The sequence below is a fragment of the Zeus faber genome, assembly GCF_960531495.2.
Source record: "Zeus faber genome assembly, chromosome: 18".
NCBI classification, from domain to species: domain Eukaryota; kingdom Metazoa; phylum Chordata; class Actinopteri; order Zeiformes; family Zeidae; genus Zeus; species Zeus faber.
Window position 1 is genome coordinate 12,055,396 of NC_137210.1, and position 16,190 is coordinate 12,071,585.

The 16,190-nt window shown below is 44.4% G+C and overlaps 1 protein-coding gene across 2 annotated transcripts in view; it reads right to left on the reverse strand.

Annotated features, from left to right (window-relative positions):
* mycbp2 (MYC binding protein 2) overlaps positions 1 to 12,589 on the reverse strand; it is a 68,554-nt gene extending 55,965 nt beyond the window's left edge. For both annotated transcript variants that reach the window (XM_080019602.1, XM_080019601.1), the window contains exons 1-3: positions 12,002 to 12,589; positions 9,902 to 9,977; positions 3,394 to 3,609 (exon numbers count right to left, since the gene is read on the reverse strand). In XM_080019602.1, coding sequence (XP_079875728.1) covers positions 3,394 to 3,609; positions 9,902 to 9,977; positions 12,002 to 12,300 — 591 coding nt within the window. In that variant the 5' untranslated portion in view covers positions 12,301 to 12,589. The remainder of the gene's footprint in view (positions 1 to 3,393; positions 3,610 to 9,901; positions 9,978 to 12,001) is intronic.
* Between the last annotated feature and the right edge of the window lie 3,601 nt (positions 12,590 to 16,190).

The following is a 16,190-nucleotide window of genomic DNA, read 5'->3' on the forward strand; positions in this document are numbered from 1 at the left end:
AGCATTAAGCCCAGGCTCTATCTCCCAAAACGTTTTATCCCCTTGAAACCACCGGATCACTGGGACAGGAAAAACTCCATTATGATTATCTATATGGCAGCAGCACCATGGTCTTGCCATGCATGGTATTCAGGAAATGGCTTTCGAGCTGAAACGGGAATCTGTGAAAGTTAAATGCAACACATTCCGGGAAAAGGATCTCAAACATACGGCTGGTTTGGCTGTTGGTGTTAACCGGGGACTAAGCTCAAAAATATTTTAATACCAGCAACGTATCAATCACGCATTAGGAAAAATAAAATAGCCAAAGCCAAGGTTCTCCTTTTATGAAGACTCAAAGTTGAATTTATTCCTCTGTGATATTTACTCGTTTACCTGCTTGATGGTCGACCTATCAGCACGTGAACATGAATCAACACCCAAGCACCAACACTGATCCACCCGTGCTTCAATGTTCAGTCACACTGAAAGTGAGACGCTGCAATAAGACGTTGGCTCAGTTGCTGTTCAGTGTTTGCTCGCAGGTGAAAGACAGAATGGTTGATCAAGGAAGAGGGAGACAGGAGAGGAGCTTTTAATCCCCACTGATTTTGGTTTTATATGTGTCTCCAGGTCTCGTGTCTTGGCAAAATGGATCAAATGAATACCAGGGCATATCGCGCGATATCGATATAAAAATACCACCTTACAAATGTCATGCATACATTAAACGATGAACTCGCTTAAATATTCTTGGTAAATTTATACAACAGTGCATTTCACAATATTACGGCGTCTTCAAGGATAGGCTCGTTATCTTATCAGCCCAGGCCAGGCCCGGGCTGGGAAACTCAATGAGTTTCTCATTTTCAAAAAGATTTAACCAGTTTTTTGGGGTGTTGTTTATGCAGCCACAGCTGTCTTGGGTCTAGGTAATTGGGTCTGGGATCAGGGTGGTTGTACGCTAGGCTTGGGTGATCATGCAACATTCCAATCGCCGATCGTGGGGCGACAGCGATCAGCGATACTATTACTACGACGATACTTCTACTATACAATTTTATCAGGGATGCACGAGTGAACGCGGTGGGATTCACATGCATAGAACATAATATAATGTGGCAAATGCGGTCTCCCCGATCCAGAAGTGCATGATTTATTAATTACAAGTATTCACAAATAAACATCCAGTTATTACTAAATGAAGTCCCATACCAACAGAAAGCGGAGGAGATGGGGAAACGTGCGTCCCGACAGTGGGGACGCACAGGTTTTTTTGGAACAGTACGGAGTAAGGAGTTGGACAGTCCCTTAACTCACTCACTCAGTTGTGCTTACAAATTTGGTTTCATACAAACAAACAAAAATAAATATATCTAAAGTAAAAAGACAGACAGGGGAGCCTGCGTGCACCGCTGTCTGGAGGAGACAAAAAAAACAAAACTGCTCCAATTCTCTGAGTTAGGTTTACATTTTTCATTTTCCATACAATAAGAAACAAACAAAATTCATCTAAATCCTTCTCTATGAGATTATATTATATATTGCTATATTATTATCACAAGATTTGCATATAGAGCGGCAAGTTCGTGCGGGGGGGGGGGGGTGTCCAAGCACCTGCCCCATGGACCCCACAGTGCCCTTCTTATCATACGCTTTTTTTTTTTTTTTTTTTAATCAATGGGTATCGAGGTAGCGGATTGTCTGGGCAAGATATATTTATGACGAGCACATCATGAACCTCGCACCTCGGCGCTTCGCTGTGCTGCTCCGTTTGCCCAGAGCAGCAAAATGCCGAGAACTGGAGCTGGGGGTCCATGTGCCTTTTCTCTTTTTTTGAGCACCTGCCCCTAAAAGTGTCGGGACTGTAAAGGGAAAGTTAGACCCGATCACCAGTGGTTACTGGACAGCTCTGAGCGGAGGGGGAGATCCTCTTCCCCCCTCTCCCCCTCTCCGCCCCAGTTTCAGAACACGGTAAACTGCACTTAAACCGTTTCAGTTCTCTGATTTTTCCTGGCGGATAAATTTTTTTTTTAAAATAAAACGTCTGTTGCGTGGTAGAGCAATCAACGAGCAACAGGTAAAACCCCCATCCCCGCACACGCAGGAGAGGAGCCCTTTGTCATGACGTGTTTTCCATCTGCTCTAGGCTTGTTCCACCTTGCCTACTCTCTACGATAAAACTGTTACTTTTCAACTCCATCACCTGTGTCTCTGTGTGGGGGGGCCGTGAAATGGCAGGCGGATCTGCCACAGACTGTTTTCAGGCGCAGTGAGAAGCTGCAGCAGAGTGGTAAGTTCCTCAATAGTAAAACATACAGCGGGATTGTGTTATGAACGGTTATAAATGATGGGAACAAACATTTTAAGGCCTGGGTTGAAAACATTGGTGAAACTATCCTTTAAGACAGTGGCTCTCAAGGTGGGGGCCAATGACTCCCATGGGTCCTTCAAGAGGGTCAAGGGGGGTCCCCAGCAAGATGATCAATATATAAACTTCAGCGTTATTTCATTTACATGATTTCAGCACCGTTAGAGAATGTAAAACTTTTAATAAGTTTCACTGTAATCTCCCTTACTTTGTGCTACCTGTGTATTCTACATGTACTAAAACGCGATCAGCAAACAAAAAGCTGCTTGAGTTCCACTCGCTGGTCAAACCTCACCATATGTTGTCGCAGCAAGGTGGCAGACAGGCAAATGTTGTAATAATCCATGATCCATTCAATGAGTAATTTTTCCGAAGCGCCACGTTCCTCCATCCATGTTTGTTTACACTCGCTGCCACGTGCAGATAACGTAAAGCACCGTAATGTGTAATAGTTCAGCTACATTTCCGTAAAGCACTTCTGCCACTGATTTCCGACACAGCTTAGTGGAGGGACCATGATCACACAATGTATTTGTCCTGACGTACAGCAGATATACCCAAGAGACCAAATAATACAAAAATCTCCGGTCACGGATATAAACTCAAAATTATTGGACGCCAATCATAACTGGACAAAATAAACGGATATTCGTTTCATCCGATCAAATGCCCCACCCCTAAGACAGGTACGGAAATTTGGACTGAATCTTGTCTAAAAAAAGAAAAAAAATCTTCTCCGATTGGGATTCCAGAGACTAAATCTTATAGAATGGGGTCCATGGCCTAATGTATATCAAACTGAGGGCCCTTCATATGAAATAGGATGAGAACCACTGCTTTACGAAACCATCATATCCTGATATTACACACAGAATTATACCTTGTTTAATTTCACTTAAGTTAATGACGATGTGATTCCAGGGAAAAAATGATAAACAAGAGAGACGGTTGATGATTGTCCGGGGGACGGTTCCTATTATGAGCGTGAGGAAGCCATTGATGTGAGGAGCCCCAATGCCACCCCGACCCGGCCCCACCGGTACCTTGGGCAGCTTGACGGCCGGCTCACGGTACTCCTCCTCCTCCTCGCTGTCCGAGTCCCCGCTCTGCACGGAGCTCCTGGAGGCCAGCGCCAGGGAGGCCTCGCGCTGCTGCCAGTCCAGCACGCAGTGACGCACGTTGCAGTAGACGTTGAACGCAGACGGGTTGCTGTGCAGCTTGATGTCCGGGATGCAGAAGGCGCCATCCAGAGCCTCGTTCTGCGGAGGGGCAGCAAAACAGGGGCGGTCAGAAAACGGTCATTGGAGCACTTTGGGCAGAGACAAACGTGGAAATGAGGGAAAACAGAACAGAGAGTTAGACTTCTAGCAAATGTGTGTGTTTGAGAGCAAATTTGAGTGTTCACGCAACCGATGCCAACTTTTTCTCCCCCCACTCAAAAAAGAAAAAAAGAAAAAAAAAAGAATTTGAATAAAGAATTGTTTAAAAATAGGCAGCAGAACAGCAGAGGATGAAGAGAGTGCGGATAAGGGGAATGGGAATTCAAGACCTCAAAACAGAAGGAGGAAAACAACTGCAGTCAGAGTAGAAAAATCTAACAGAAAGACAATAAGGCTTAATTAATTGATTTGACACCACAGGAGAGACATAGCCATTTAGAGTTTCATTTGTTTGGCCTGCCCGACTAAATATATTTACATATATTGTTTTACATTATTGTAAAGAGGAGTGGATTATTGCCAAGAGTGACAAAAAAAACGTATACAAAAGAGAAATCGGCAAAAAAAAAAAAAAAAAAAAAGCATAAACTAAAACAGCAAATCATTGTGTGTGGTCACTATAAACGGGTGGATATATACGGTAAGTGGGTGAGTGTGTGATTTGAGTGCATTTGTGTGAAGGAGTGTTATTGTGAATGTGTGTGTATGTTTGTGTGTTTATCGTGAATGTGTGTGTGTTATTGAGATACTGAGTGTGAGAATTAATAAATAGGGACATTGCGTTGTTAAATGTTTTTCTGATGAATCCCATTATTAACCCTATTAACCATTTATAGCTATATAAGCTGTGACCTAATCGAGAGAAGGACATAGGCATAGAAACAGCCAAGCCAAATTCTTTAAAGGCAGCGATGAAGAAAATAAGAGGATGCAATCAAATTGGAGAGCATCACTTCTCTGGGTTTGAAAACAAATACACCTTGGGGCATTGGGCAAAAAAAAAAAAAAAAAAAAAAAAAAAGGTCCATGTGGTCCTTGTGGCTTTTATGACAATGACAGCACTTTGAGGGAGTGAAGTAAATTACTCCGAAAGGGAAGATTTATAAAAAAAATAATACTTTTGTGCATAGCTTGAGCCCCTGCTATCCAAACAACAATTCCAATCCATCTGTTCTGCACACAACCCACAAACAATTACTGTAGCCTTCCGACCTCCAGCCAAGCGGGGCATTCTTTCACTAGCGTCCAGAGCCAACCTCCAGAGAGCGGGAGTGATCGATTGGGCCTCGCACACGGCGTTGCTTTTTTGGCATCTCAATGACAGAAGGTGATGTCATCTATTTGAGGAGAGAGGTCATTCATTTTTTCCTTTTTTACAGTTAATGCTAATGGGAAGAAGACACCCCCCCCCGACCAACCTCCCAACCACCACCAATTCAACCGCGTGTCTTTAGCGGACTGCTGTCTCGCCCATGAGGCAGCACTCCCAGCACAGCCGCAGCATTCAGCAAGAAGCACACTGACTGGAAAGAGCACTTAGAACCATTTACCACATGAAAATGGTATAATGGTTTTAAACCCATTCAGTGAGGGAGAAAGAAAAATGGGGTTTTGGAAGGAGAAGGGGGACTGAAAAGGGGGCTGAAAGGTTTAACACAAGGATGCAACAAACGTTCAGGTTATGAGCCATCCTGAAGTCCTCTTCACTATTGATCGTTTGTATCTAGAATAACACGATTTAAAATGCAACCCTGAATACATTTGAAGAACTACCACGCTAATAGAATCGATGTCGATGCATAAGATGAAGCCATACTTTAACACCGAGATGTTCCAACTTTCTACATTCATAAAAGAAACAATAAAAAAATAAAATAATCTAACGAGATTTATCCAGCCATGCTTGAGAGAAACTGGAAAGCCGCGCAAGCTTAGCTCATAAGCGCTAATGGAATTTGAGATGTTGTTAGACAAACGGCCTGAATGCTGGAAGCCGGAATTGATCATATTTCTTTGGTTATCAGGACCCTGTCGAGTGCAGTGGATGGCTACAGTGGAGGCGATGAGCTGAGCTTTCTCCACGTCAACCCACCTTGCAATAAGGAAATGAATTTATATGCAAATGAAAGCCGCTGCTTACATTGTGTCAGCAATCCAAAAAGGCCCGCGAACAAAAATGTTGGCTCTGCTTGCCAACATTTCATAAATAAGCAATTTGTCAGTCCTCCACATTCTATGGATGGCAAATTAAGTCCAATTGTGGCCAAATAACAATTAAAACATTGATTTCACAGTCACAAGTAAATTCGATTATATGCTTAATCTGAAAGGAGGGGGAGGCCATGGATAGAGGGATTAAAGAGTTTTGGGGGGAAATAGCTATATGTCTATCTCACCCTGATTCAGAAGAGAAGGTCGATACCAATTTCGTCCCACTATGTCGGGTTCAGAGATAGTGACGGGCTGCTCAATGCAAGGAAGCAGGAGGAAACAACTAGCCTAGCTTATGTGAAACAAGTAAATATAACCATTTATCCATCCACTGTGGCACGGTGAGTTGGGGGTTGCCAGGGAAAATCCATAAAGCCTCAGACTAGGACATTAAACTGGCAACCCTACAGCACCGAGGCGTTGGGTTTCGCAGGCAGTGCACAGCCTGTGGAAGGTGCATCCCCAGAATTTCACAAGCACTGGACTACTTGTTTCCCTCTGCAGCCTTGTATTGGGCCAACACAGCTTGCATGCAGCCCATCCCTATCTCAACACTGCACACACAGGAACGAAAATGGTATTGAGCTTCTCGTCTCAATCTGGGCAAGACAGGCGAACAAGCAAAGTTCACAAAAAAAACACTGTTTCCTATTTACTACAAGAGAAATTTTGATTTGACAAGTTTCAATACATCTGACGGTGTCAACAACTACAAAGTGACAATTGCGACACACACACACACACACACACACACACACACACACACACACACACACACACACACACACACACACACACACACACACACACACACACACACACACACACACACACACAGTCCCAAGTTGCCGAAGCTAGGGGTTGTCGGCCTGCAGACCCTGAGTGGTTGTCTGCCTGCACATCACTGATGATGTAAAAGCCTTTAAATGTTTTGCTGGACAGTCCTTTACTGCACAACTACAAGCTTTCAGCCTTTAGGGGGGAAAAGCCAAACAAACTACAACTAGAGGAGAAGCCGGTGTCTTTAATGTGTTTAAACCACCATTTTTTATTTCTAATCAGTTCATCTGCTTTTACTCCAACGGCAGTATCTCCTACGACATGTTTGTTCTCTCTTTTGCCTCGACTCCGCCCATTGTTGTTTGAAGGCAGAGAGCCAGACAAAGGCAGATAAGAGGCCCTTTGAAAGCACGCTGCGTGGCGGAGCGAGAGGTGTGACAGAGCAAGAGCATGAGAGCACTCCCGTCCAAGCGCAGCGTGACTGCCTGCGTATCTATCTATTAGGCCGGTGAGGCTTGTTTTCCCCTCTATCCTAGCCACCTCCGCTGTTGATATACAATTCCTTGCATCAGGCCTAAAACACACTGATATACCTTGAAGAGAAAAAGCCTCCTGGCAAATGACCTGACCTGATCTCAATGAAGGAAAAGCGACAGATCAACCATACAGCAGTAAAATCCCTGTCCCAGGGGAAGACAGTTAGGCAAATCATGTGTTTGTTTGGGGCAGGGTTTTAGAAAGCAACTAATTAGCCTTCCTCATACATGAAAAGTCTTCAGTGGCCTATATTTCTGCTGCTGGAGACAAGGTCCCCACTTTGGATGAAGGAGATGGAGGCAGGCAAGCGTTGCCCTGGTGATGAGGAACACAGTGGGTCGCCAGGCAACAGCCCCCCCCCCCCCCCCCGCGTTCAAGCCAGAGCCACTCCCAGGCCCGTGTCTCATCCTCCCTTCTACACACCTTCTCTGGTTCGCACACGGGAGGGATCATTGGGCGCCTGACCAGCTCAGCCAATTAAAACTGTGTTCCCGGCGAATCGCTTGATGATAACGGAGGGAATCTAACCCAGTGATGTTATTGCTGAGTTCATTTCTTTTAAAGAGAAACCAGCAAGCGCAAAGCGTCCCACGCATTCCAACGTGACGGTGAAAGTAAATACACCTTATGCAGAGTAAAACCGACAGTACACACTCTAACTGATAGGTGGACAAAATAGACAAAGTGATGAATGTTTATACTAAGTTTAGATTGTTAAAGGGGAATATTGGATTATTTCAGGTGCAGAAAGCATGCTGGGGTGAATGTCTACACGTGGTTTAGAAGCTGACTAAAGCCACTTCCACTATAAAACGGAGGAGCTCTATGAGAGGATCTCTCTTACAGTGTGGTCGGATTAATATCAAACACATTTATTGATCTATAACATCACAGGTACATGGAAAATAACGGTAAACATAAAAATATATATATTCACGGGAGACAACCTCAGGAAAAGAAAGGCATACGTGTTAAAAACTGAATGTGCCGTCATGGCCTTACTCAATAAACCTTCCGCTGCTATTTGAGATATATGCATATCATAACAGGCCACATTGGGCGGCCTACTGCTTCATTTAGACCATGAATAAAAGCAATTCTCGTCGTTAAAGCAGGTGTCTTAAACTACAGGTCCGAGGGCCAGTTTGAGACCACCGCATTTAAGGGTTCAGATTCAAAAGAACTCTCAAATTCATTTTATTGAAGCTTGAGTAGCTTCCCGAAGTGAGGAATCGTTCATCTGCACTGCACAGTTCAACAGACTAATAGCATAAACATAACCTAATAATGTGGTGAAAGCAAGGGACTACAGCTGCACTATGGCATCAGTGTCCATCCACCCATTCATTAACTCGTCCATTTTCTTTACCCACTTATTTCAGCTGAAAAGGCAGGGAGACACCCTTAATGGGATGCTAGACAATCACCAGATCACAAAGAGAAACATGTCAATCACACATACATACTGTATGTGTAACTGAGGGGATCCAATGAGCCTGGCATGCACGTCTCTGGAGGTGGGACGAAAATGGGGCAAACAAACACATGTGAACAAGCACACTGTCTGCAGATAAGACCCGAGACAAGAAGCCAAGCCAAAGCCCCTTTCACACATAGTTCCCTGTAAATCACCGGGATAACGTTTCCGGCACAGTTAGCAAGTTTCACTAGTCACAAATAAAGCCAGATTGCGAAACATTTCTGTCTTGCACCTTTTCACAGAGGCCATGATAATGCCGGAATAGATGGGACGAGGGACAGTCCAGCAGAAGTGATACAGTGCGGTCCCAGTCCGCACCCCCCGCACAGAGTGACAGACGGAGCAGCAGAGTGCACGGAGCAAAGCACGGACGAAGCTCATTCACTTGGGTGCACAAAGAGGATGTATGTGGACATAGTACGCAAATAAAAACAAATATGCCTATGAAATAAATCCTGAAATAAACAAACAAGGCAATAAATAGAAATATAAATGTACATAGAAATACATAAATGAGAAAAAATACGCCCGACGGACCTCCACTTCCGACCTCCACCTGACCTCAGACCGCCTTCGCCGACGGACTGGGCGGAGCCGGGCAGAGGTGCGCCCAGCAGCCGAGGTGGGATCTTTCATTCCGATTCATGGGATCTTTCATCACTTTCATTGCGGCGCAGGGCTACGTGAGACTCCTCTGAATCTTATGCAATGTTGCCATTTTCAAGCACGCAAAGTAAGAATGCCAAACTCCTGCACCTGCAACACGCCATTTTACTGTTGACACGGAGAACAGAGACGGTCGGTCGTTTTGTTAGCACATTTTTACCATCCCTAGTTTGTGCATGTGTTTAATTTGAATAAATGGAAAGTAAATTACAAAAAAAATTATAAAAAGACCGTAATCCATGCTCACTCCACACGACAGCGTCTTGACATCAGGGCTTGACCCCGCAATGTTACAGCTTCCATTCACAACACAGCCGTCCCGGCATTTTCCCAGAAATGTTACTAGGTCTCGAGGTGGATAATTGCCGGAACAGATTTCCTGGAATATCGATCTCTGTTCCCATGCACACATGACCCCATGCAGGGACAGTTCTGGAACACTGCTGGGAAAGACTGAATGTGTGAGAGGGGCTCAAGTGTGTGATGCTGCGAGGCGACAGCGCTACCCACTGTGCCGCCTCACATCAGCGTCAAATAAGCCGAATGATTTGGCCCCATCTTAAAAGACAAAAATAAAAAGAGAAATAGTATACCAATAACCCCACATTCACACACTCATTTCTTAATTTTGCGAGTTTGTCAGCGAGCATCTCTTACCTTTGTTCTTGCTTTGACTTTTGACTTGACCTTCTGTCGTCTTTTCAGTTTCTTCTTACTTAATGTCTTCTTACCCCTGAAATGATACAGTGATGAGTCCATCGGTACCAAAAAGGCCTCCATCTCATCACTCTTTGACTTAGTTATACATTAAAAGAAATGTGATTATGTGAGGAAGTTGACAGGAAAAGCTCTCCGTCGTCCTCCTTATTTGAGCACGGCACAATATGGGGGGGGTGTGGGGGGACTTGGTCAAAATGTCTCCTCTTGGCCTGATAGATTTGGTTTGCTGATTTTGACACCTTAATGAGAGGGCGGTGGTCAGCGGGGCAGCTTTATTATTTTAGATCTGGGAAAATCGTGACACAGGAACCAACCCATAAGCATTAGTTTTGATCTGATTTTCCTTCCTCTTGCAGCAAAAAATAAATAAATAAATAAATTTATGAATAATCATTAGTTAGGCTATTTAAAAGCATGACGTGGTGCAATGAGAATGTTTTACATTTTCCACTGCCCTCTTTTAAAGCTGACATTGTCTTATTTGATCATTTGATAACTTTAGAAGTGTTGATTGAATGACACACAGGCTTTGCTCATCAGAAAAGAAGATCAAATGTTAGGGTATTGGACAGGGATAGAGATAGAAAATATTTTATGTCCTATTGCTCCAGTCTTCAATAATAAGAGGCATTTCAGGGACCAGAACGGGAGTCCTGTTTTAACAAATGAAATCTGAACAAATCCAGACATATCCATGAAATATTTCGGAATAAGGTCTATGTCAGGCATACCAAAAGAGAAAAACAATGCCATACTGAAACTGGAACGTCAGAAAAATTAAGTCTAACCCATCTGTTTTGCTGAGGGTCGAGCTTGTTCTCCCTATGGCCAAGTGAGATATGTCATCTTAACAGTTTTAGATGCGAGAAGGCTTGTGTGTAAATTGGGAAATTGTTGACACACAGAGTAAATGTTAGCCTTGAGTCAATTCTGGATACCGAACAGTGTGAGAATAACACAGCTCCATGAGGGCGGCTTCGGCACCGTTCAAGCTTCTCATTTCACAACCTGACTCGCAGGATGACATAAGAGCAAACCAGCTAGTGCCACAAAGGCACAGACAGGTTGACCCAAAGTCCTATCCAAAACAAGCGTTATAAAGCGTGTGTTCATTTCACAAGGCTGTTCCCAACTCCAGAGCCAAGAGGCAGATGATAAACACTCGCTTTTTCAATATTGTATATCATATGACATTGTTATAAGCATGTTGTTTTCCCACCCTGGTGTGGATTGTATATGTACAGATTTTATTTAATATATGATTGTTATTGTCTACATAACATGATTTGACAGTGTTAATTGTTGAAAATTAGGTTTGTTTCATGATAATATTTAGGTTTATAGCATTGCCAATATTTTCATTTTTTTGGTAGATAATATTTAGGTTTATTATAAAATGCCAGTTTTTCTATTTTTTATTTGCTTTTTGAGTTTTCTGCATGTAGCCTTTCTTTTTATTTGTATTGCTTTATTATCATTGCCTAATGTTTTGACGTAATCCGCGCCAACACCACAATTTCCTCGCGGAGAGGAATAAAGCATATTTCTATTTCAACTCGGCCTTGAGAATATTGTTTACATTGATCAGGCTTCGAACGTGCACAGGGACAAATCAAAACCAAATAGCACTACTGCAGTCACGTGGTTCGCGGCTGGTGGTACTTTAAAGCCTCTGACGTCGCCTCGGGTTGTTTGTTTCTGAAATTAATGCAGTCACAGTTCATTTATAACCCTTATCCCACCCCCCCAAATGACCGGTCTGCATTAATACATGGGCCACATTTGGCCCGCGGGCCGCCAGTTGAGTAGGCCTGATCTAGGGGAAGGGCCCGCACAACAAGCTGGAGAGTGGTGACGCCGTTTGGGGCCTTCATTGTTTTAACGCCGTTCAGCTGACAACGTCATAAATGTGTTTTCGAGCACGGGGTCGCGTCGGTTTACGGTTCCGTGTCGGCTCTCGGGTTAGATCCCAAACCAAGGGGGACCCACGCGGGCCGGGCAGTTATCTCGCATTATCCTCCCCGTCAAACCACCCACCTTCCTGGGTTCATCCCCTGCTCCCTATCGCTGATCGCCGTGGTGTAGATCCTCCGGTACCGCTCCGCCAGAGCTCGCCCCGAGAGCAGGAGCTGGTAGTACCGGCTCCGGCGATCCGCCTGGGCTCCGGACGCGGGACACGGACCCATGCCCGAACACACGGCGGAGAAGTCGGCTCCGATCCCCGACGCGACCCGGACACCCAGCCCCATGGAGGAGGAGGAGGGCAGGATCCCTCCTCCTCCGCCGCCACCACCGCCTCCACCGGCGGCGGCCGCTGCCGCAGCAGCACACATCATCGTTCAGGGGAACAATGCATAAATCACACCAGAGTATTAGAAACGGGTAGAGAAACGAACGGAGCCCCGGAAAAAGCTATAATCCAGTTGTCATCGGAGCCGGTTCGGCTGGTGCGACTGTCCCGATCCTCCGCACAACACGGTCCTTATCTCCGGGAAAATCTCTCGTCTTTCAAGGCATAACGAGACTCGTTTTGAAATCGCGCTGCCGTCGGCGTCCGTTCAGAACGCGCACATCGTATCGGTTTCGGTTTCCATTCGCTCCTCGAACGCTTCTTGACCCCGGAGAGGCAGCGGCACCCTCAGCCGAGCTGCCATCTTGGCTTCATCATCCTTCCCAGCCCTGGCTCGCAGTGGTGCGAGACGCGCGAGCGGTTCGTTCGTAGCGAACGGATCTTTCAAGTGACGGATCCGACCGTTTAAAATGAAAGGGTACGACTCCGCGTCGGGCGGCCGTCGCTCGGTGCAGGACTTCGCATCACGAAATATGCGTGGGAATGGGAGAGCTCGGTCTTCTCCGGACCGCTGCAAGTTAAGTTCATTCACATAGCCCAAAAAAATAACAATCGTCATAAAGAGCCACATAGAAATAGTTTGTTTTTGTCGGATTCGGTGTAAAGCCCGCTTCAATATACGGTAGTCGCTCCTGCAAAAGAGCGGTGAAGCGAGTTCATCTTTATTCACAAACTGCGATTAACAACCGAGGGACAAATTAAACTCCGAGGCAAAAAAGAAACAAAAAAAAAAAAAGACAACGGCATCATTCAATATTCGAACGTTTTCTCACATTTGCTTACGAACTGACATTTGTTATCTTCCACGAGAATAAATACCTCCGACGGAGCAACCCCGAGAGCCGAACCGACTCTTCAGACTCGCCCTTCGTTCACCCAGAAGCCCCCCCCCCCCCTCGCCCCCCGGTGAATGACAACCCCCCTGGGTCAAACGAGCGAAACATCGAACGACTCTTTTTGTTTTTGTTTTTTTTTTTTGCTTTCTGACTGAGTGATTCGTCAAAAAACGGATCTCGAAAAAAGAGACGAGCCGTCCACCCCGAGCTGAGCGCAGTAAGCATGCCGGGATATCTGCATGTGGCTCAACTACATCTTTCGTTCGGGGTTATTTACCTTTTCCTTCGTGGAAATATGTTGTCGGCTGTTTAATGTCACAACCCCACCGCCCACCCACCCCCGCGAGTCTAATTATTGCGACGGACTATTTATTCATGAAGAATCTGTTTCCATTTTCAGATCAAAATGCGTGTATTCGGAGAAGTCACACGTCTATTGTCACCCACACCGGTTGTATTCCGGACAGGGAGCATTTGGAAAGTCAATCTGTGCAGGTTTGATCTATAAAAAAAAAACCACACTGAAATGTTGTGTACGTGGAACAATACTTTTCGTTGTGATTCCCGAATGTCATGTAACTATAATATCGCTGGTGTCTTCTTCTCGCCCAAAATGCTCGAAACATTGGTTTCATGGGAATTATGGCGGTTTAGCCGTTTTACTGAGCCCCAGACGTGTTTATGAAGATAATAGAAAACACAAAGAATAGAAGCGTTCACAATGTGTACAGAGCAGCTCTCAGCCTTTAGGTATTATCCACACAAATAGTGGTGCTGTTTTCTTTGCGTCATTGACATCATAATGGCCAATGGAATGTGATTTCTCAGAATTGCAATTTGTTCAAGTCTCCACCCGCTATATATTATGTGTAAAATATAGCTATAATCTCTGCACAGGCATGGCCACACGGCTGGAGGAAGCAGACCGTGGTCGTTTGGATTGCGGGGAAACATCATCAGGCCTTGAAGATCTTCTGTCACACTCAAGAGACTCGAAAACCAACTGTCCTGAACGGGTTAATGCTCCGAGAACAGGTGCACAAGGCAGGGGAGTCAAAGATGGAACCTGTTCGACTGTGCACATATTACCACTACGCACCTGTTCTGACACTGTCCGGAGATCCAACCTTTCAATTTCAATTTTAACAACAACAACAACAAAAAGGCCAATCAAGTGCGCAAATAGGTGTGTGTGTGTGTGTGTGTGTGTGTGTGTGTGTGTGTGTGTGTGTGTGTGTGTGTGTGTGTGTGTGTGTGTGTGTGTGTGTGTGTGTGAGAGAGAGAGATGTACACAGAGCCCAGAAGTGCTTTATTGGTTGCTAGGCTGTTCTGTGGCCCAATAAGAGGAGAGGGGTATGTCTATATGTTTGTTTGTTTTTTTTCTCTCATGGCAACCCAGGAAGTGCTTCCACACTCCATGAACAAGGATCATAGTGGAAGCCAAATAAGACTGGATATGGAAATTTAAAAAAAAAGACGCAGCTTCCCATCGTAATAAAATGTAAGAACAATACCTCACAAAGATTGTCAGTGGGTTAACTTAAGCACATAAAATATCATATAGTCATACAGCACCATACACTGCAAAATATTTCCCTTAACGATGCATGAGTAGAGAGTATAAAAAAAAAAAAGCGGCAACTTCATTCAACTTTTTCAGAAAGAAGCCCCATACACTCTGTGTTAGTTCTAGAGCAAAAACACACCCACTGGGCAGGAAACATTCATGCAACGATACACGTTGTCTTTTCTTGGAGGAAGCTTTAGTGGACAGACTTAGTTCTTTAACAAATGAATTCATGACATCTTGCATTGCACAACTAAATGAAGGCCACCATGGGTTGGCCTTATTTTAGTGGCCTCCGACATTTTTAGAACACTTATAGTTTCAAATTGGCATGTATTGCGGTGTTGCTCGGTGGCATACATTTTCCCCATGATAGCACTGGTGCCACCCAGTGTTGTCATTCATCACCTAAAAACACGCAGAGCCCAGGAGATTATTTTGCAATTGCTGCATTTGTACAAATACAAATATATACAAAGATGTATAAACCGATCGAAGATCAATAATGAATCCGTTACGTAACGCTTCGTCACCACCGTGAATACACGCTTCTGAGTCGGTTCAAGAATGGTTTATATGATCATTGTTCAAACGTGTTTGTTAATTACTACGAATATCTGGCTCTATAAAACTTCCTCTGTCCTGCAGTCACACTTGACACTGTGGTGACTGATGAATCGTGTAGTCTGCATTCCTGTCATGTAGGCTGGGACACATAATGAGGAGCCGTGATATCTGTCGTCTCTTGTGTCACGCCCTTCCTTGCTATGCACCTTTCATACCTTCAGCCTAAAGTATTCAGACACACCCAAGGATCAATGCCACAGAAGTCATTATACATGGCATTTACAGTCCAAACCATTTTTGTCTGCATTAATTAGTGTCTTCCCTGTCGCCTCTGATGCTTTGTTCTGAGCCCTGATCATATGAACCCTGTTTGGCCAATGAGCCTTTTCCCATATGTTGCCTCTTAAATGTACCGCTTTGGACCTGACCACTGCCTACTACAGGGACTTGGCCCATAATAATAAAAAAATATATATATGCTAGTTGAAAGAAGCTTTACTCAAGGCCACTTACCACGGGTGCTTATACTTTTTGTATGGATGACTCCAGCACAATGATGACCCAAAACTCTCTCTTTCATTATTGTTTAGTCAGTTCTTATAGCCTCGATTTTATTGAATCACTCGAGGTTGTCATTAACAGGGGGGATTTCTATAAATGTCTTTTGCATTAATGCACAGTTAATAGGAGCGAAGGGTTTACATAATGCTAAAGCTCTCATCACTACTAATACAATATGAATATATCGCCTAAATACTCGAAATCAAATTATAGCGAGCATGAAAAATATAAAAGGTTATAGACATAAGCAAATTCAACAACAGACTCAGCAAAATAATGCTGCCAAGTTCTCAAATCGACTATTTATTTCTTTACACTCTGAGTCAATACATCATTACTATGGGC